Source organism: Glycine max, chromosome 13 (genome assembly GCF_000004515.6).
Source record: "Glycine max cultivar Williams 82 chromosome 13, Glycine_max_v4.0, whole genome shotgun sequence".
Taxonomy (NCBI): domain Eukaryota; kingdom Viridiplantae; phylum Streptophyta; class Magnoliopsida; order Fabales; family Fabaceae; genus Glycine; species Glycine max.
Genome location: NC_038249.2, coordinates 1,126,650 through 1,149,804, shown reverse-complemented (window position 1 = coordinate 1,149,804; position 23,155 = coordinate 1,126,650). Strand labels below are relative to the sequence as shown.

Genomic DNA, 23,155 nt, shown 5'->3' with positions numbered 1-23,155 from the left:
AATCATAGAACAAATCATACGATCTTTAAAAAAATATGAAAATCAATTTTTTATATATAATATATCATATATTAATTATATTTTACATTGTCTTGTGTTAGGTTACAAATGTGAGGTGAAGTCCGACATTAGGTAGAAGTAGAAAGATTGAACACCATATAAGTGAGAAGAAAACCCATAAACTTGAACCTTAAGGTTTTGGGTTAGAGTGTGATGTCAGGTCTGGTATCAGAGCCGATGGTTCGACCAGGTTCCGACTCAAACGAGTATGCAAGTACTGCAAGTGGCCATGACTATACTCGGTGCTAATCTAGTTATAAATAAAATCATGCACTGCTTAACACTATGAGAAAACTTAATTTTTTTTTTTTTGACAGAATGAGAAAACTTGAAAATTAAAAATAAGATAAGATGTATCTGCTAAATTAATTAAAAACAAAAATCGTTTAGAACTACGAGTCACTCAAGCAAAATTCCTATATGTTCTGAGCAAATCAAATCTCGTGAGTTTTTCTTTTTTTTTCTTCCCCTATCACATTGTGTTTCGGCAAATACAAGCTTTCATATGACTGCAAATTACAAGTTGCCCCCTTAAATATAAAAGGGTAATAAATCATCTACTACAGTAGTAGCCATCTAACCTCAAAATTTTAGAACTCAACCAGCAAATGTTGCCTCAACTCTATTCTCCTGCTCGCCGAGAACCGACACTGCCTCCTTTTCACCTATTAATTCTACCATTACCAGTCTACATCTCTGACTATAAAAACGTTGCAGGTAGATGATTCAAACCGGCCTAACATGTATGCCAGGTTAATCATAGCTCATCATGACCTTCAGTTTGCTCAGTTACCGTCTCTTCGCTTGTGCCTTCTGAACTGTTAACGGATGAATCACTTGAAGAGGAACTATCAGCTGAGTTAGAATCAGAATTCTCTGTATTCTGCTCACTGCTTTCGGTTTCATTTTTTACGGGCTTCTGAACCTTAGGTTTGGGCTTGGGAATTCTATTAATACTGGCAACCTGTAAATGTACAGTCAACAAGAAATGGCACTGTTTTCTTAGACCTGTAAAATCACATGCGATTACAGAGTCTTTTGAATTAGACAAGTAGAAGAGACGGGTACCTTGGTTTGCAGATCAAGCACCTTCAGATATACTTCTTCAGATGTAAATGCTGGCTTACTGAATCCAGAAGTCCTTCAAAACAAGTACAGAATAAGAAATTAATAACCAGTTAGGCAGTTACATTAAAACTGTTGTATGCACATAGCAATTTCCTCAGTGATCAAACTCAAGTTGGCAGTCAGCAGAGTGGAAAAGTGATACTTTACAAAGCTAGACGGTCCATTTTCTAAATATTCACAAGTGCATAAATGAAATATGATCTCAAAAAAGGGAAATAATCTAAAACTTTGAAGCCATCAACGTTATGCTTCAGATCCATTGGTCATCCTGAAATCATTTACACAGTCCTTACAGAGAGCAAAGGGAGGGAGGGAGGCTCACCCTCAAAAAAACATCTTAAGGAATTTTTTATCTAGAAAATGAATATATTAGACAATGAAACCTTGCAGGGAACAATCATTAAAGCTCAAAACAAGTGGAATCTAGGCTATCTTAATATTTTAATAGACTGGTTTTATTATTCAAGAATTCCACAGATTCTTGGGTAGCACAATCCGCTGTGCATCACATACACGTCCTGTTGGCAGAAGTGACGTTCATATGCAGACTAATATTCCATTATGTAGTTCATTGTCATTGATCATATTTTGTGCTATACAAGCTAACAGTAGCAGATGAAAGGAAACCATTTTCAAAGATAACTTAGATTCATAACCATTAAGATTGCACTTTTCAAGGAATATCATACCCAATTAAAGAAAAATAGAGGTAAATGTTTATACAGGCAGCCGCTCATGAAGATACTTTTTTTGACTCTAGCAAAGTCCACACAATATTGAAAAGACAAGGTGAAAAAAAACTTCAATAACAACTAAATTACTATGATAAGAACTTACTTTGTTTGCTCAGCTTCTTTCTCATCCAACCAATTCTTCAATTTTTCAGAACTTTTTATGACCTTGCAAGTTAGGTACCAAAAGACAATGAATTTTCTGAAGGTAACACATCAGCTTTAATAGATTCAAAGCTATTGAAATCAAGTTAAACCAAGTACCTCGTCTACTCGTTCTTGTGGAAGCCAAGACTTCTTTGCTTTCCACTCCTCAACAATCTGCAAATGTCATAAATGTTTCACATTAGAAAATAACTGGCTGAAGATGAATAGATAATTTTATAAATCACAATATACAATATACTGCTTCAGACATCTTTCAGCAAATCAATTGCTCGTGGTACATGTTTGGTTCACCTAACTAATGCCTTTTCATTGTTTTTTGATTATATGATTTCATGAAGTGGTGTGAATGTGTCCATATGTTTTTCTATGAATGGGCACATGAGTGCTGACATGATGAAAACTGGATAAACAACAGATAACCACTTGAATGAAAGTTGCCTGTTGTATCAGATTTGAACCTTGTCCTAGTCGATACCTAATATCTCTAGTTCTCAACAAGGGCAACAGATGACCAATCTCTACATTCTTTCAAATGAAAGAAGTTGAATTAATGTACGAGAAATAATAAAGAGACAGTATTGTTATCATATTACAGTTCCTATTGATCCAACTTATGTTTACAACAATAAACTACCCATCTATCAAAGGGATTAGCAAAAACAACTATGTCCACCAAAACCTAATTTCACTAGTAATGTGTTTAGATAGAGAAATTTAAGTTAGTAATCCAATTTAAGTGAGAATTTAAATTTTTTTGCATTAAAATATATTCCTTGCATAGTGTATTTAAAATTTTAGTAACGTGAAAATATTTTCTTTATATAAAATTATAGAATTTCAAATTCAACCAAAAAAGTAAGAATTTGAATACATTCTCACTTTCTCTTTCTATCTATCTCTTCTCCCCTCCTCCCCGTTTCCCATCTCTATCTCCTCTATCTATCTCCCCCCCCCCCCCCTCCTTGCTTGTTGAAATGAAATTTTGCATATGATGGAAATTGAGTTACCCTATCTAAACTAAGAATTAGAAATTTAAAAAATATGTATTGCTTTATCCAAGCAAAGCATTTAAAAAACAAGGAAATTTTAATAAAAGCAATTCAAATTTAAGGCATTTCTCAAATTCCTTGAAATCTTAAAAGTCTTCATCCAAACACAACCTAGGAGTGATTAGCTACAAGGATCAATCGACATAATTCAACCCTACCAAAAACCAATTTTCGGCTTCAAAAAGAACATTAAGAAAATAAAAAACACTAAAGCACCACTTTACATGTAATGATTGTTGATGATACCTGTTTCAACTCATCAATGTATTTATTAGCATGCTCAACTGCTGCTGGCCGAGCTGTAAGCTCTTTTAACCTGAAACAAATGTTAACCAATTCAGAACAAACTTTACCACAAAAATGCATGCAGAAAGAAATTAATAGTTATACTGAATATAACATACCTGAAGAAAATTGGATCTCCAACAGCTTTTAACTGATCTAGACGCTCTTGAAACTCTGTGGCATTGGCATCTTCACCATCTGTATACAACCAATCTTGCACCTGACAGAATGCAAAAAGCTTAAGTCAATATTCTTATCAATAACATTTCTTTTCAGTTGCCCAAACAAAAGGGTTAACCTGATCAAGCTTCTCAATGAAGGACTGGCGTTCCTCACTTGTAGAAACTTTTTCAAACTCCTCAAGAGTTTCAATCTGATAAAAAGATGAGAAGCATAAATAACAAATTGAATAAAATAGCCATATTAACAATTAGAAAAACAAATAGTTAAATTAGTCCATTTTAAACATTCCAAAATGAAAAACAACAGGCATAATGTTTATACAGCCAGTTAACCTATAAAATAGTTTTAGAAGCATCATTCCTAAATCCCACTCTCCCAAATCCCAATACAAATACATGGCAATCAGAAAAACACTCCAACCAAATTCAGATGAAGCTATATGCAAGGACAAGAATAAAAAGGAAGATCAATGGATGGGGCATTATTATCTCAAGTTAATTTGGCAGGAGGCTAGGAAACTTTGGGTTTAAAAAAATGCTCATCCCCATTCTTTCATTTCTTAATTCTCTTCTGATAGATTTTTCTCTCAAAAACAATAATCAAGACCAAGAGTTAAAATCCCTCAGTATAAAGTTAGACATAGTCAACTAATTAAAGGTCAATCTTTTAAATGAATCTCTGAAAGAAAATTGGAAATATTTAAAGGATAAATATTTACCCATCACATAATAGATTAAGGCTGTTAACATAACAAAAATCATAAAACATATAGTTTTTCTACCAACCTTTTCCTTAGTTGTATATATATATCCTTCTAAATTATTTTTTAACTCAGCTGTTCTTTTTCTGTCTGCATCTTTTTTATCTAGTACTTGTAGTTTTCTTTTGGCTTCAGCAAGAAAATCTTGTGATAGAGACATTCCAAATCCAGTTATCTTCTCTACAATCTGTCACCAGCAAAAGGCAAAAACAGCAAAGAAGCAAGAAAATTATATTAGAAGAACTTGTTTCATTCCCAAAAATCACCAGCCAGTTTAAATAGTCACAAAATAAAGGTGGCCAGTTAGCTTTCACCTTTAATGGTACCCTAAAGGTCCGCTTTTTCAGCTTTTTCTCTGTAGCAGGCTCAGCAGCAGCTTGCTCCTCTGAACTAATGTTGGATGTCTTATTAATCCCACTATCAGTTTGCACGCTTTCGTTGTTTTCTTCAGAACTATTACCCGCAGCAGATTCAGCTGAAACATTTGATGAAACGGTTGAATTCTCTATGGTCAAATTCTTTCTAGGAACTTCCACCCACTCTGTTATTTCAATAACAGCATCAGCCCGATCCAGTGAAAGAATTCCACTTCTACTAAGAGAAAAATGTATGTTTGTCTTGATGGGGGATGACAGATTCCGAGATGAGTATCTAGAATAACAGAGGAGAAACATAAATAGGAGGGCATTAGAGTTTCTAAATTTTACATGAAAAGCAATTCTTCAAGGGGCTTAAGGAAGCAATATGCCCACAAAACTTCAGCAAGTTTTTTATCCTTACTTCTCACTTGCATCTGTCAAACCAGATATCTGGTATCGAGCAATTTCAGGAGAGGTAACACCAGGAGGCAAATGATTCTCACTTTCATAAGCAAGTGAAACTTCAAAATCCTTGTTATGATTAATGGATCTAAACATCTGGTGAGTAAAAAATGCTACAACAGATTAATAAAATTGGAGAATAAAATTGATAAATTCATAATAGAATTGATAAATTCATTCTTCATATAATATGTAGTCACATTCAGCATTGAATCATCAATTGATTTACCTTACTCGGGACCTTCTTCATTCGTGGCACAAGTAGCTGCCTAGAGCTTTCATCTTTTAAAAGATCAGGACCATTCAACTCAACCACAAATCCATATAAGGAACCATCAATCATTCCTAGTTTGCGGTTCAATTTGATTCCATCACTTAAATTTGCAGCATGCAGAGCTGCGCCAAGAACTATTGCTTCATCAGCATCAAGATGCCTATCAAGTTCTTTTCTCCTGAGGAATTCTTGAAGCTTAGCCTGTAATAATATGAACAGAGTATCAATAAACAGACCTCTATACATTAATGCTGAGTAAAATACATCTGTGAAAGTAAAGCTCAAACACTATATCAAACAATTCTTAGACAAAATATAGTGCTGCAATTTCATTTAACAATAAATAGATACCAAATATAAGTTGATAACTATGTCATGGATTCTTGATATTCAAACTTAGTTATATTCAGATTTGAAATAAAGAGGTTATGAAACTTAATTATATTCATGCTGCCAATCTCTTCGTTGAAATCTTTACGCTAACATTAGAGCAATCAGTTGAGCTCTTCCTTTTTCTTCATTATTCAAATCAATATTATAAAAAAAGGTAGCAAACATATGTGCATAACTTCATATAAAATAAAGTCAAGCTTGGACAGCATGAATAACTTAGATTGACAGTATACATTATAGAATTGTTGAAGTTCAAGTGAACGGAAAATGAGAGAAAAAGGACAGAAAACTGAGACAGTCTGAAATGCTCTCAGTATAGCTGTATTTCTGGTGCAAAAAAACAAAGTCTTGTATGCTGAGTGCAACTCTAAATGTACAGGAAACAGTTGCAACTGAATCAGTTCAGTTGAACAGAGTTGTAACAAAACATTTTGACCAATATCTAACTGAACAGTGGAATTGATCAGTTAGATACTTCTGTTAAATAACAGATGAATGTGCACAAGCTGCATTTAACAGCTAACAATATACTAGCAGAGCAACTGCAGTATACAGACAGCATACAACTACCAGATACAGATACAGTTGTATACTGAAATAAGAAACATTAATTTTTCGAAACTAGGCTTATCATGTACATAACAGATGATATATACAGTAAACATATGTTGCTGACTCTCAAGCATGGAGTTCAATATTTTACAAATATCTGCAGATCAAATCCCACACTTCCCAAAGTGCACATTGTCAAAGAAGGAAAATAGATTATTCAAACCTGTAATTTTGGCACTCTGGTGGCACCTCCAATCAACTCCACTGCATATATTTGTTCCAATGACAGGCCAGAATTCTCAAGCACCTCTTTCACAGGTAAGAGCGATTTTTCCCAAATGTCTTCACAAAGCTCTTCAAATTTCTCACGGGTTATTGTGCTCCTGTAAGAAAAGGAGCCTTGTGTGAAGGAATCTTAAGCATTATATGCAGTAATCATAACTTGATAATCAAGTAAAATTTTATTTTCCTTGTCATTTTTATTTAGATTAGTCAATGCATTTCACTTGACAAGATTGAGCATATAAGGGAATTTCATTCTTTAGATGTATTTCTTGACTTCCCCTGTTCAGATTTCTTCATCATTTGAAAACAGCAACTTCCTTCAGATTGATCTCTACCATAAGATTTAAGATGCTAGCCAATCCTATCTATTAACCAATATGCAGCGCTGTCTTTAAGGTTATATGTAACTCAACTCCTAAGACTGATGCCCCTTTCTCAACTCTCAGCCAGCCAGTAAAACTTAAGGCTCCTTCTTGTTAATTAATTGCAAACAACTAACCACTTAAGAAACTACTAGTTTGACATATGAAAGCTAAACTATTTTTTTTTAATGGAAAATACAGTTATCAACAATTCCTTTTTCTATAATTTTCCCAACTATTTTTTACCCAATGAAAATTCTAGAACATGTTTTTACTAAAGGGTTGGAGCAGGTCATATCACAATTTCTCAAGACTGATGCCACTTAACCAACTCTCAGGCAGTCGGTTCAAGCAAAGGCAACAGTCTTCTTGCTACCTTCCTTTGCTGCTGTAATTATTTTACAGGGAAACTATGATGCATGGGTATTCCTATACAATTCCAATACCCATACTGGATATGTTTCCAACACCCGTACTTATTAGATACATACCCAATAATCTTATCACTGACATAAAACTTAGCCCATACAAAAACAGTAAGTTTTATTACTGAGTGGTTTAGTATGCTACTAAATGAGACTAAATGCTAATTCACTCCCATCAAAAATCATTTTGAAAAGACAAAACATCCCTCCCCCCAATACAAAAAATGTGCTCCTAGAAAAAATATCAGTTGAATTGGCTTTTTCAAAAAAAGAAAAAGTGCAAAATTCTTTTAGATTAAATATTTCCCATATTAGTCTGCCATGATAATATGCTATAAAAATTGGTTGTTGTTTTCCTTGCCGTTCTTGTTCATAATATTAATAAAGTATTAATAAGCTAAAGAGGATGGTAAAGTACACACTGTACAATAAGGTTGCACCATGATCTACACATTACAAACTACCAACTTTTGTTCAGTCCAATAGAGAAATAACATACAAATTCATAAAAATCAGGAATGCTGAAGAAGCTGATGAGAAATACAATTTTAAAATCCACGTACCTGAAGTCGACGTCATCATGAAGCGATTCAACTGAAATAGGAGCTGCTGTGTTAGCACTAAGTATCTCTTTAGTCCTTTTAACCTGTTTCTTCAACTTAGCCATAGCCTTGGGGAACTTCCTGACATCGATTCCACCTCCAACCTGCGCATTGAACTGATCCGCAAAATACTCCACCAACCGCAGCTCCATGTGCTGGCCACCGAGCTCCGGATCCCAGCGCACGTCCTTCACCTGAAACTGATTCACCGACACGCTCTTCCCGTACTCCTTCCCCTTGTACGCCGAGAAGTAAACGAGCGCCGCGTGGGTGCTGCTCGCGCCCATGTCGTAGAAGATCACGTGCCGAGACTCGTTGGAGAAGTCCTTGTCGATCCCGTACTGCAGCGCCGCGCCGGAATGCTCGTTTATCAGAGACAAAACGTTAATCCCCGCTAACTGCGCCGCGGCAAGCAGCCCTCTCCGCTCCGCCTGCCCCATGTACGGCGGCACCGCGATCACCGCGTCCTTTATCTGAATCTTTGCGTGAAACTCTGCCAAATTCACCGTGTAACCTAACACCATGGCAACCAGCTCCTCGGGGGAATAAACAGCGTCGTCGTTTTCGCTTTGGAAACTCACGCCGCCTCGTGAATCTTCCTTTGCATCGAATGGCAAGTACATTGAGTCGAGAATCCTCTGCGCGGAGGCGTAGGGTTTGGCGATGAGGTCGCGCATTTGGGAATAGACCTTCTGCGGGTAGCGCGCGGCGAGGCCGGCGGCCTCCTCTCCGAGGAGGCGGTCGCCGTCATGGAAGGAGACCAGCGCCGGCGATTTGCGTTTGGACATCTCGTTGATCGCGACGGAGATCGGGGATTGGCCGGGCTTGAGGTTCACCACCGCCACCTTCACCGATTCGGAGCCTAGATCTACGCTGAAGACCGCGGATTGCGACGGAGAGAACAGGAGCGCGACGGAGAACAGCGCCATCAGCGCCACCTTCGACGCCATTTTTATGGCGTTTGGCCGCCGAGAAAGTGAGGGAAAAGTATGTGAATGTGTTTGTTTTGCGGGAAAATGGAAGAGAGCGTGGTGGTGGTGGTGGTGGTGGTGAGTTTAATAAGAGCAAATGAAATCAACAATAAAAATATTTTAAATAATAATGACTGAAACCAAACGAGTGTCGTTTTGCTTTTCTTGAAGCCTTCGAGTGTATTTTACGGAGGAGAAGAAGGTGTGACAGAGTGAAGGAGGGTTTAGCCAGTGAAACAAAGACACGTGGAAGAATGCACACGTGGCAAAGATTGAGATGGTGTGTGGTGTTGTTCTTGAGTCCTCCTCCAACCCTTGTGCTGAAGGTTCTCGCTGAGTCAAGAGTCTAGCAAATGCAGTAAATGACGCTTCTAACCTTAGAGAGTATGTGCTCACATCAATCTATATATATATATATAAAGATATTAAATTATGTTAGAATAATTTTCAAAATTATTATATTATTTTTATAATTTAGTGTATATTAATTATTTATTATAATAAATTATGATTATATATATTTTTATTAAATGCAATCTATGAGAACAGTTATTATATGATGTTTCATATATTTACTTTAGTTACACTAATCTAAAATGACAATAACCATAATTGAATTAAAATTAAATTAAATATTGTATTGTATCACTCATAGACTTGACACGCGATAGGTCTCAATCATTTCTTGTAAGTTAATGTATCGTGCAATCATGAACTCAACACGTATTTGACACATGATGGACCCCAATGATCTCTTACAAACCCAGCATGACATATAGAGGAGCGGTTGGACAACAAAACTCTGAGTATGATGCAACCTCCTCAACGTCAAATGTGTATCTATAGAACCATACATTATACTCATCCCACATATAGACACCTCAAAGAACCACTGACTTGCTTGTCGGAGTCCCTTTTGTAAGTACCTACCCCCATTTCATCGCCGGAGATCGAAGATTCCACTCAAAAGAAGAGGACCAAGCAGATTGGTCGGACCTCGTTGGAACTCAGTAGGAACATTTGGCGCCCGCCTTGGGACCGGGGATAATTTTTCCTACAGCCACAAGATGATAGCAACAAGGAGAGGCGATCCCAATTCGTTTGCGCACTCCACACGAGCCAAGACATCAACGATACGAGAAATTCGAGAACAAATGGAACAGCTATAGAAGAAAACGAAGGTCGATTTGGAGGCCTTAAGGCAACATGAGGTGGACATGTGACAATTAAGGGAGGAGAACGCAAACCTTATAGCTCAACTTACAATCCAACACTCACCTCCGCCACCCCCACCACCACTATCTCTACCTCGGTCCCTGTCCCTACCACCCACCTATGCCGAGACACATACCTAGGAAAGTCACACTCAACTTTACTCATGCAATCACCACAAGCAACCTTCAATCCACTCCCGACTTAGATCACTCAACATCCATAATGATGCAGTTCAGTGGCACCCTTTTATGGATGGCATCATGGATACCCCTCTACCCATCACCTGGAAACCCCTGAACATTGAATGATATGACGGTACCTCAGATCCCGTTGAACACTTGATGCATTCAGCATGCAAGTCAACTTGTATTTCAATGATGACACCGTGATATGCAAGGTCTTTCCTACCTCCCTCAAAGGGCAGGCACTAACATGGTACAAACGTCTACCCCCACAATCCATTGACTCTTTCTTCACCTTAGCCTAATGCTTCGGCGCATAATATACAACTAGCCGCCCTCACCACACCACATTCACCACTCTGGTCAACCTCTGCCAAGCTAATGATGAGTCATTGTAGTCTTTTATGGAGAGGTACGCCACTATCTCCATTAGAATTAGAGACCTCGACCCTGGTGTCACACTACCATCTAAGATCATGACACTTAAGCTAGGGTCGTTCACTAATAGCCTTTGTCGAAAGCAACCCAAATATCTAAATGAGCTTCGAGCAAAGGCAGCGGGATACATCCAGATGGAGGAGTTATTCGCCTTCCGCAACCAAGTACGTTTGGCATAGTAGAGAAAAGAGGCATTTGCGCCCCATCAAAAGCATGAACCATATTTCCATTGCGAGCTCAAGGAAATCAATCCAACTGATAACGTTCACCGACACCGACTTTGTAGGAGTCAATCCCAAGCAAGATGACCCAATGGTGATCACAGTTGGCATCGCTAATTGGGACATCAGGGAAGTCCTAATAGACAGAGGTAGCTTGACCAATATACTTTTTTGGTCCACTTTTCAAAGATTAGAAGGAAGAAAGTAGATGTTGATTTACTACACCAGCTGAGTACTCTAAGAAATGGTAAAATGCTACCAAACGATTGAGAAGCTCGCCTTGGCACTTGTGCAGGTTACAGTGAAAACCGACCACCCCCTTAACCAAGTACTCAGAAAGCTGGACCTTGTTGGACAAATGGTAGCATGATCGATAGAGCTCTCCGAGCTCGGCTTACAATTCAAACCTCGAGACCCCATCAAAGGGTAGTGCCTAGCTGATTTCCAGGTCAAGCTCCCCTCTATCGAGGACAACAACAGAGGGTGTTGAACGTTGTATGTAGACGAAGCCTCCAATAGCAAGGGCAGCAACGTGGGTGTTATCCTTGAAGGACTTGATAACATCTTCATCAAGCAATCAGTAAAATTTGATTGGAAGGCTTCAAACAACCAAGCAGAGTATGAAGCTCTCATCATGTTCCTAAAGCTAGCAATCAAGGTTGGCATAAAGAAATTTAGGTGCAGAAGTGACTCCAAGCTAGTCACCAAACAAGTTAATGAGGTATTCCAAGCTAGGGAAACACAAATGCAGAAATACTACCACTTAATCAAACAAATCTTGGAGCATTCCAAGTAAAAGGAACTGGTCCACATCAATAGAGAACAAAACGACCGAGCAGATGCTTTAGCCCGCCTAGCAGGTAATAAAAGACCAGGTCAACACCAAACATTCATCTAGGAGACCCATACCACCCCCTACCACCAACGTTACCAAGTCCTACTCAACTCGGACTGCACCCAGGGGATGGATATCCCTTATATAGGCCTACTTGGCCACCAAGGCCTTGCCCCTGAACGCAATAGAGGCCAAAAAGGTAAAACTACAAGCTTCGTACTATGTTATTATAAACAATGAAATGTCCAGGAGAGCCATCTTGAGGTCGTTGCTGAAGCGCGTTGATGAAGTACACATGGAGTACGTCTTGGATGAGGTGCACAAGGGAATATGCAGAATGCACACCGGAGGTCGGAGCATGGCAACCAGAGTCATCTATGTCGATTACTATTGGTTGCCCTAGAGGACAGATTGTGCCCAGTATGTCAAAAAAGCAAAGAATGTCAGGAATTCAGCAATGCCCACCACGCACGCACCCGAGGTGCTCCACAACATCACTTCTCCTTGGCCTTTTGGCATGTACAGAATAGACATCCTTGGACCATTCCCCATAGCCAAAGACCAAATCAAGTTCCTCCTCGTCACCATGGACTACTTCACTAAATGGATCGAAGACAAACTCCTCACAACAATCATGGCTCAAAAGGTCTAAAGGTTTACATGGAAGAACATCATTTGCAAGTATGACTTACCTCAAGCCAACGTGGTAGACAATGGAAGACAATTCATTGAAAAAGGCCACGAAGAATTCCTCAACCAGTTTGACATCAAGCATCTCACATCCTCGATAGAGCATCCCTAGACCAATAGGCAAGCAGAAGCTGTGAACAAGGTCATCCTTGCCGAACTATGCATAAGATTGTCGAAAGTCCCCAAGGGGCTATAGGTGGATGAGCTCTCAAGCTTTCTATGGGGGTACCATTGTACTCCATAGTCTACCACTCAAGAAACTCCATTCAAGTTAACCTATGATGCCAAAGCTATGATACTCGTGGAGATAAGAGAACCTTCACTCTGGAGAAGCATATTCAACACGGCCTACAACTCAAAATCTTTAGCAGTAGAGTTGGACCTGGGCGAGGTAGTCCACAATGACGCAAGGGTTCATAAAAAATCATGTAAAAGGAGAGTAGCTCGAGAATACAATTCCAAACTCAGACGGCGGAGTTGAAAGATCAACAATCTGGTTTGGAGGCTAAGGGGGTATGCTAGGAAAGACAACTTGGAAGGAAAGCTCGCACCAAATTGGGAAGGCCCATTTTGCATCACCAAATCATTGCAGAACGACGCGTACAAGCTTCAAGACATGGCAGAAAAGGTTGTCCCTAGGACCTGGAATGCAACACACTTAAGGCCCTACTATAGTTAGAACTAGGTAATGTACTTTTTTCCCTACTTCAGTATTTTTCCCACTTGTAAAAAATAAGGGTTTTTGTTGAAGAGGTTGTAATGAGACACACCCGAGTAACCTTGTAAAAGGAAGATCCCTTTCAAAGGTAAATCATTAATGGAATCCTTTTATATCGTATAATTTACATACTTTCTCATCGTTTTACTAGTTCATTTAATAAGTATGTAACGTACTACGAAAACTAGAGGTCAAATCCGAACCTTGGCCTTTTCAAACTAGCGAGAGGTCGAATCCAAACCTCTACTTCTTCAAGTGAACAACAGGTTGAGTTTAAACCTTAGGTTTTTCAAGCAAACATGAGGTCAAATCTGAACCTCGAATTTTCCAAACCTCAACTTCTTCAAGCGAACAACTAGTTGAATCCGAACCTTAGCTTTTTTCAAGCAAAAATAAGGTTGAATCCAAACCTCTGCCTTTTCAAAGCAAATGAGGTTGAAGCCGAACCTTGGCATTTTCCGGAAAACAACACAATTAATTCGTGAAAACTTGTCTTTTTCATTAAATTTTTGTTTAAACATTTCATTCAATAAAAAAGTTTCATACAACTCAACAACAATGCATCAAACATTTTCATTCAGTTTGAACTTGATTCTTACAAAACACCTTTTACATCACTCCAAACTAGAAATTCAAAAACTTATAAACTACAAACATAACAACTAAGATCACTTTGATTCTACTTCCTTCTCCTCCTCTCCCTCAGACTTAGAGCAGAGCTATGACTTTATAACAATCTCACCATCCGCAACGTCACAATTCACGTCGAGTTGCAAGGAATCGAAAGAGGGTAGAAACACTTTGATTTGATGTTGAGCCTTCTTGAATCCTCTCGGTGATTTAGGATGATCCATCTTTTGGCCTTGTCCAACTCAGTCGACAACACAAATTTAGCCTCCTCCTTCTTTAGCAACTCGCACTTCAGATCTTCAATTTTCTTCTCCAAATCAACAACTTTGTCTTCCGCAGTTGTCAAATTCTCCTCCACCATCTTCTCAAAAGTCAGCTCCTCCACCCTGACACTGATATCTTTCACTTGCTTCTCCAAGTCATCAACTTAGTCGCTCAAGGCCTTATTCTCCTCAGCCTTGCTCGACAAATAGCCAACGTGCTTGTCAAGATCCTTCTACAGCTTCCTCATCGACTCCCTACTTTTGGCCAACTCTAAGTTGAGTTCCTTGGTCTTGCCAAGCTCAAACTTCATCGACTTCAGTTGTGTGGCCATAGTTTTGGTCTTCTTGTTAGCCTTGGCTACTATCTACTTCTAGTGGTGAAAACCAGCAAGAGATGAACCAAGGAAGATCTCGGTCGCATCCAAACTCTCTACAAGACCCACATAATCCATCATATCGCGACGAATTTGGCTCAGAAAAATGCAGAAGATTGGAAAAATTATGGCCCGATCAAGTCAGCATTCCAAATGGAAACAATATTAGGAGCTATTAGAGATAGGGGGAGCAACATAAGCAACCTGAAGACTAAAGCTTGAAGCTTGGAGAAGTGCTTGAAGATGTTTGGTCTTTTACATGTGCAACTCACTTGAGAGGCATTTGTATTGATTGTTATATTAAATGTTGTATTTTAGTCCATATCATATCCTTTGTACATCATGCATCATCATGAGTGAATAAGAAGAAATTTTCTAAAGTTAGAAAAGTTTCTTCAGGAGGAAAAATTCTCTATTTTAATCGATTACATCCTTATCGTAATCGATTACACAAGTTGTCTTAAGTTTGCAGAGTTATGTCTCGTATCGATTTAATTGATTACAACCTTATTGTAATCGATTACACAGTTGTTTTGAGACAATGACTAATTTATTCAGGAGTCTCTGCTTTAATCGATTACCCAGTGATATAATCAATTACTTCTCTTTTTATAAGTGTTTCAGAAGTGAACAAGAATACTTTAATTGATTACTTTGAGTATTTAATTGATTACATTGTTCTTGCGCTATTTCCAGGTGTTAGGAAGAACACTTTAATCGATTAAAAAGATAATATAATTGATTACCTTATAGATTTAATCGATTACCTTATAGATTTAATCGATTACAGACAATTATAATTGTTTTCTCTATAAATTGCCACCTTGTGTTCTCTCTTATAACAAGTTGGAAAACAACGAAATAAGCTTTTGTTTGAGCTAAGATCACGTGTTGTTATTAGTTAAAGAAAGAAGAGAAGAAAAGTGCTTAGAAAAGTAACTCACACCTTTAAATCTTTTGATTGTGGAGATCATTTGTGATAAGTGAGTTGTGTCACTTTTTTTAGTTCAAGAAGCCACCTTATTCAGTCAAGCAAGGATTTGTGGAAAGGATTGATTAAGTTGTGTCTATCTTTGACTTTAGTTTTTCGTGTATGGTTTTAAACATCTTTTTGTTTATGCACGAATTTTTTAAGACATGCTAGAATAGGTGTTTCTAGTTTGGGCTAAGGGTATGTTTCTTTTAGGCTCTTATTCATAAAGTACCCTAGTGTTGGGTGCCTAAGTCTCTTTTTCCAGGGTGGAAACTATAGATTACTTGTGATTGCTTGTAAGGATTCTATATGCATAGTGAAAATCTAATTTTGGTTTTGGATTAGATAACTGGATTAACTTCTCTAGTGATAGAGAGTGAACCAGTATAAAAAGATCGTGTACTTCTTCTCTTGATCTGATCTTTATCTCTCATTCTAGTCTTAATAAGTTTTCCAAAGGTTCAAAAAAATATCTTTGTGAAAGAAAGAACTTTAATGATGGATCTTATGTGTAGGGAGGATTGATTCAATATTGATTGAGTTTGGTTTAACAAGTTTTGTGATACAATCCATACAAAAGAAGTTTTTATAACTTTGGTTTTAAAAGTTCATTTTGTTTTGAAAACCAATTCACCCCTCTTGGTTTGTGTGAGTACCATCATCTTTTTCAGGAGCCACAAAAAACATGATCCAGACGATGAAGTTTACCGTTATGATAATGCAGAGTAACCTTATTCTTTCGAGATACCCCTCTACTCAGGTTGTCCCCATATTTGATCGAGGTCGACTTCTGAGCGACCTTCACCATCTTCTACTTTTTGGTCACAACTGACCTCTGACCCATCTCTACTCATTTCTCTTTCTCTACCTGTTTAAATTGTTGGCCCTTGTCCAACACCTCAGCAAGCTCCTCGACTGCATTGCCTTCTCCAACTCCTTTGTCCGCCATCTCAGGACCGCCCAAATGGACGATCTCCACCTCAGCATTGCCACCTTTAACTTGTTCTTACACAGGCTTCGCCGATTTTTTTTGCAAGGTTGGACTTGGACGAATCCTTAACTCATTTCCTTTTCTTCATCTTCCCAACATATGCTTGGTCATCAACCACCAAGTTTTTCAAGTTCTTGTAGTTGTAGCCCTTCATAACTCATGCAGAAAACATAAGATAAAGCTGATCAATACTTCCCTAATTTTACAAAAAAATGGCAACATAAAAATACTCACTACTTAGAACGCTATCAATAAAACTAGAGTTCATAATATCCATAATGAGTTTACATGATATCTCCTATGGTCATTTCCTTATAATCACAATATCTTTGACTTCTTAGGCTGAAAATAGTTGGTGAGGATGAGATTTGAATTTAAAAGGGAAATGTTGCTAATAAAAAGGAAACTTAGGAGTATTCCCATCCTCTTTGAAGAACAACTCTTTTGAGTCTCCACAAGCAGGGTTGTGACGAACTCGAAAAAAGCCCGACTTGAACTTTTTCAATGATTGGGTATACAATTGGAAAATTTTTCCAAATTTGAATGCATTCAAGGAGGCCCATCCGACCTTGACACTCATCTTTAACTGATAAAAATACACGAACTTATTAACAATGGGCTCGATTTTCAAACTCATACACATAATTTGAAAGGGATGCAAAAAGGCTCAACTGTTAGGATGCAATTGCACAAAGGCAACATTCATCAGACTCAACATCTCACATTCAATATCTAAAAAGGGAAATTAAATGTTCAACTCCTTGAATACATCTTCATGCATGTACACAAAGCCGGCCTCACCTTTTGATGCTCTCATAAACACACGCTCCTCGACGCTATAGGGCTCTATGGTCAACAACTCGGCATCATTCAAGGTCGTCAAGTTGATTTCTGCAAAAACCCACTCTACCCAGAAAGGACGATAGGAGCAAACTTGCTCCCCCCTTACCACCCGCCCCTCACAATGTCATCCCTCTCTTGGTAATCTCCCTCCGTCTCAACCATCTACTTAGGAACCCCTACCCCCTAACCACTCGCCAAGAAGTCCTTTGTTCTCTCAGAATCAAATATAGATGAAGGAGACGAAAAAGACAACTCACCCTTACTCCCAAATTCCCCTATACCCCTCACCTCCCTAGCCACAAAGGACTTACCCCAAATAGGAGACCCATCCTCCATCGCAGAGGTAGACATCTAGCAAGAAGCTAAGAACAAGGCATACCTATCAATGGCAAGGGAAAGAAAGCAAGGAAAGAAGGGAACACCAAATCATGGGAAAAAACAGAGGGAGTAGAAGCAGAAGCAGAAGCAGTAAGAAAACAGGAAAAAGGAAGTGACCTCTGATCTCCACGCGTTGCCCCTTTATAAGAGGTTTGCAACCCTCCACTCAAAACCACCCATGTGCCTTTTTGTTTCTACCACCGTAAAAATGCTTCATTAAACCCTTGGTCCAAATGCCCCAAAAGTGGTTTTCGGGTTATGACCACTTTCGAGGCAACATGAGAAGCGAAGTGGCACAGGAAACAAAGTGGTAAAACCTCGCTGAAATGACATGATGTTACACTTGCCCCGTTTCGTAGCCAAAAACAACAAGACACTCGGGGGTCAACCACACAAATTCAGACACATATCATTCACTATTTGAAAAACTTTCACTATCCGAAAGCAGACATGTGAAGATGGCTCCAATTTATAACAATTTGGGTTTAATTCACACAATTATATCCGACCTCCTTAAAGCACCTTGCCCTAGCTGCTCGTGTGGGCCTGGGGGCTTGTGTACCGTACGCACCATAAACTTGGCACAAGCTCATAAAACACAGCTAGCCGGAGATCACCACATGAAACTTTATCATTAGTCAAGAATTCAGAGCTTGGTGGGCTTATGTACTGTACGACCCATAGACTCGACACGTGATGGGTCTCAACCATTTCCTATAACCCAAGGTACCGTGCGACCGTGAACCTAGCACATACTCAGAACATGATGGACCCCAATGGTCTTCTACAAACCTGACACGACACATAGAGCGGTGGTTGGCCAACGTAACTCTGAGCATGGTGCAACCTCCTCAACGTTGAACATGTATATATAGACCTAGAGGAGATAACTCTAGGTACGTTTTACTCATCCCACACATATATACATAAACACCTCAAAGCACCACTAACTTGCTCGTCGGAGTCCTTTTTGTAGGTACCTCCTCCCACTTCAATGCCAAAGATCAAAGATTCCAATCAAAAGAAGAGGACCAGGAAGCTCGGCTGGACCTCGCCAGAACTCAGTAAGAACAAATATTTATTTATTTATAGAAATAAATGGAATAATTAATCTATTGAAATCAGTCCAAATTTGATTTGCAATTAATAATTATGAATAAAAATCTGATCCCATATTTATATGTTGATAGTCAATTAACAACCTTCAAATCATAGAATAAATCAATCAAAATTATTTATTAAGTTTTGAATATTTTGTTCTTATTTTTTCTTTATGAGGATTTTCTTATTCTATGATTCATGCCCGCTCTCCCCTACTTATACATGTTTTAGGATTTGTATGGACTGGTTTATCTTTGTTTCTTTTTCTTCTTTGCCTTTTTTCTCTCTATGTTATCATTGTTGTTATTATTTGTTTATATAAATTAGTGCATAGACATTTTTTTACGTGAATTAGTGTATAGAACTTGGAAGAGATTTGGTGTTTTCAAGTTGTACAATTTGGCAGATTTTGTTTTGCATTGACAGTTTACAGCGTGGATAAGCTTTTGTTACGAAGGTTCAATCAAAAAATAAAATATAAAGAGCAAGATGAAAATATAAATTCTATTATTAGCTCAATCTTGTGATGAATAGAACTTGCTAATTCGATGCTACAGCAGGAGGTTCGAAAAATAATAGAGCTTCCTTTATAACATTGTATTATCATTTGTGTAATCTTTCTTTGTATCCGAAAATGAGGTACTGTAGGAGTTTTGTATTCACTTGACAAATGTATTCAGACTTGGATTTGGTACCTCTTGTGCTAAATCAACGAGTTTTTTTTTATTAATATATTGATTTTTGTCTTATAAATATATAGAGATTATTTTTTAACGAAAGATTACTCAATTAATATTTTTCATTGAGTGTCGGTATATAATACCAATTGTTAGTAGCTTATATTTTTTTAAGGTAAATTGATCTTATTTTTCATTCTTTGGAATGATAGAGCAAAAATGAATCTGATAACATTAAGATAAGTTGTTCTATTATTCATGTTAAATTTGATCTATTTTGAATCGTCATTTTGTTGAACTTTTTTTTATGAAATTACGTGAAAAAATTTACACATAACATCTAAATTATTTGTATTTTTTATTTGAACAAAAATAATATATGAAATCAATTTTTAAGAAAATTATTATTTATTTCTTTTTTTTAATCTTTTGATCATTATTTGTAGAAAAATAAAAATATATTAATTTTTTTAAAAGAAAATCAAAAGAGAGCATAAAAACATCACCAATGTGAAGGTGATCTTACCAAGGGTAACATCCCAAATAATAACATCTTTTTTTTAGCATATGTGTATGTAAAATTATATTTAAATATTTATTAACATATCTGCTAATACACTTATTAAAAGTTAAACTAGATAATAAATAATATATTAAAATACAAAAATAATATAAAAAAATATCTAATAAATTATAAAATATTAATTTAATACCTATGTAAGACACATCATACTAAGCTAGTATATATTATAAGGGTGTGTTTGAATGAGTCTGCCTAAAATTAATTTTGAATGAAATTGATTTTGATTAAAGTTAATTTTGGAGTGATGTTATTTATGTTTGGATGTTTTTATTATAAAAATAAATTAAAAGTAAAATTCAATATAATCTTTTTGTAAATTATCAAGAATATTCTCGTTATCATTCACCTTGATTTCCTCGGCATATATACAACGTATATGCCTAATAAAAAGCTTAACCGAAGGCTACAAATTAGGAATCAATATCCCAAAATATACGCTTAACAGAAGGCTATAAAATAGGAAGTAATATCCCAAATTATATGCTTAACAAAAGGCTATAAAATAGGAAACTATTTATCTACGTTGACTAATATATTTATAATATATTTAACACACCCCCGCAGTCGTAGCGGGAGGCTTTTGGACGCTGAGACTGTCTCGAAAATCTTCAAATAAAATTAGCGGAAGACCTTTGGTAAAAATATCCGCTAGCTGATATCGTGATGGCACATGAAGAACCCGTACGTGTCCACGTGCAACCTTCTCACGGACAAAATGGATATCCATTTCAATATGTTTGGTACGTTGATGTTGAACAGGATTCCGTGTCAAATAAATAGCACTCACATTGTCACAATACACCAGGGTAGCTTTGGGTACTAGACACTGTAACTCCAAAAGTAAGTTTCAAATCCAGCATGATTCAGAGACCACATTTGCCACACCACGATACTTGGCCTCAGCACTTGAACGAGATAACGTAGGTTGGCGTTTTGATGACCAAGATATCAAGTTATCACCCAAAAATACATAGTAACCGGAAGTAGATCATCTCGTGTCAGGGCACCCACCCCAATCTGCATCAGTGTATGAGACCAGAGTAGAAGTAGATGATGAATATAAATAAAGACCGAAATCCAATGTACCTTGAACATATCGAATAATCCTTTTGAGAGCTGACATATGATCAACCCTCGGATCATGCATATGGAGACACACTTGTTGCACGACATAAGAGATATCTGGCCGTGTAAAAGTGAGATATTGTAAAGCCCCTGCAAGACTCCGATATAGAGTAGGATCATCAAATGGAGCACCAGATGTAGCACTAACCTTTGATTTTGTGTCAACTGGGGTTTTAGATGGCTTACACGAAGTCATCCCTGCCCGCGCTATTATTTCTTCGGCATACTTGCGCTGGGAAAGAAACATACGACCCTTATGTCGAGTCACCGCAATACCAAGAAAATAATTCAGAGGGCCAAGATCCTTCATAGCAAATTTAGAGCTAAGAAGATCCATTATAAAACACCGCAGAGCATAAGAAGAAGCAATGAGAATAATGTCATCAACATATAATAAAATATAAGCCACACTGGACCCTTTGCTAAAAATGAATAAAGAATTATCACATTTGCTATTAAGGAACCCAATAGACAAAACATAATCAGCAAAATGCTTATACCAAGCCCGGGGTGCCTGCTTAAGACCATACAATGACTTGCGTAAGAGACAAACATAATCTGGATGATCACGGTCCCTATAACCCAATGGTTGATGCATAAAAACTATTTCCTGTAACTTACCATGAAGGAAATCATTTTTGACATCCAATTGATGATTTGGCCATGCCTTCGAAAGAGAAAGACTAAGAACAGTGCAGATCGTAGCGGGCTTCGCCACCGGACTAAAAGTCTCACCACAATCGATGCCAACATGTTGTGTTTTCCCATCACCTACAAGATGGGCTTTATGCCTCTCAAAAACACCATTAGATTTGACTTTATGAGTGAAAATCCACATAGAGCATCATATTCATCATCCATGACCATTTTCCAATTAGGATCACGAAGAGCCGCGATTGGATTTCGAGGCAATGGAGACCTTTCAACCGTAGTATGCATGGAATATTTTTTATTGGGTTTATATATCCCATGCTTGCTACGGGTCACGACCCTAGGCTGTTGGATAGGAGAATTAGTAGGAGAGGGATCGATTTGTGTTTGGGCAGGAGTGATTTGTGAGGAAATTAGGTCAGGAAGGGATGAGTTGGGCTCACTTGGCACGTTGGGCTGAGAAGAAGGAGTTGGAGTAGGTTGGTGAAGATGGTGAATGACATAAGGGGATAATCCTTCGTCAAGGAAATCATATGTATGGGATTTTGGGGAATGCAAACTAGCAAGCAGAAAAGTATGCTCATCAAACAAGACATGGCGACAAATAATAATTTTATGAGACGACAAATCATAACACTTGTAGCCACGATGGTGGGTTGGATACCCGAGGAAGACACAAGGAGTAGACCTTGGTTGCAACTTATTAATAGTTGTAGACGGAATGAAAGGGTAACACAAACACCCAAAAACCTGGATATGATCATAAGAAGGGACCCTTGTGTAAAGAACCTCAAGCGGAGACTTATTTCCCAACAATTTACTTGGAAGCACATTAAGAAGATAGGTTGCCATTTGGAGAGCATGATGCCAAAATGATGGAGGAAGAGATGCATGAGCAGGAAGAGTACGAGACATATTGTTTATAGTTCAAATTTTGCGTTCGGCTTTCCCGTTTTGAGAAGAAGTGTGAAGGCAAGAAAGACGTAATGACATGCCATGAGTTTGACAAAAATGCCAAAAAGAATTATTAGCAAACTCTCTACCATTATCACATTGGACTTTTTGATATTACGCTCAAATTGAGTAGAAACATGGGCTTTAAAAGTAAAAAATATGTCATACACATCAGATTTCCGACCTATAGGAAAAGTCCATAAATAGTTCTAAAAATCATCAAGAAATAAAACGTAATATCTATGTCCCAAAGAACTCAAAACG

At 37.7% G+C, this 23,155-nt stretch overlaps 1 protein-coding gene across 1 annotated transcript; it reads right to left on the bottom strand.

Moving 5' to 3' along the window:
* Positions 1-402: 402 nt before the first annotated feature.
* On the bottom strand, positions 403-9,407 carry LOC100786898 (heat shock 70 kDa protein 17). Its single transcript, XM_003542117.5, has 13 exons — positions 8,040-9,407; positions 6,628-6,787; positions 5,415-5,660; positions 5,145-5,281; positions 4,679-5,015; positions 4,390-4,551; positions 3,720-3,794; positions 3,541-3,641; positions 3,383-3,452; positions 2,184-2,240; positions 2,026-2,087; positions 1,129-1,201; positions 403-1,024 (listed from the first exon to the last, which is right to left on the bottom strand). The coding sequence occupies exons 1-13, from the start codon at positions 9,026-9,028 to the stop codon at positions 818-820; spliced, it is 2,676 nt and encodes an 891-aa protein (XP_003542165.1). The 5' UTR covers positions 9,029-9,407; the 3' UTR covers positions 403-817.
* Between the last annotated feature and the right edge of the window lie 13,748 nt (positions 9,408-23,155).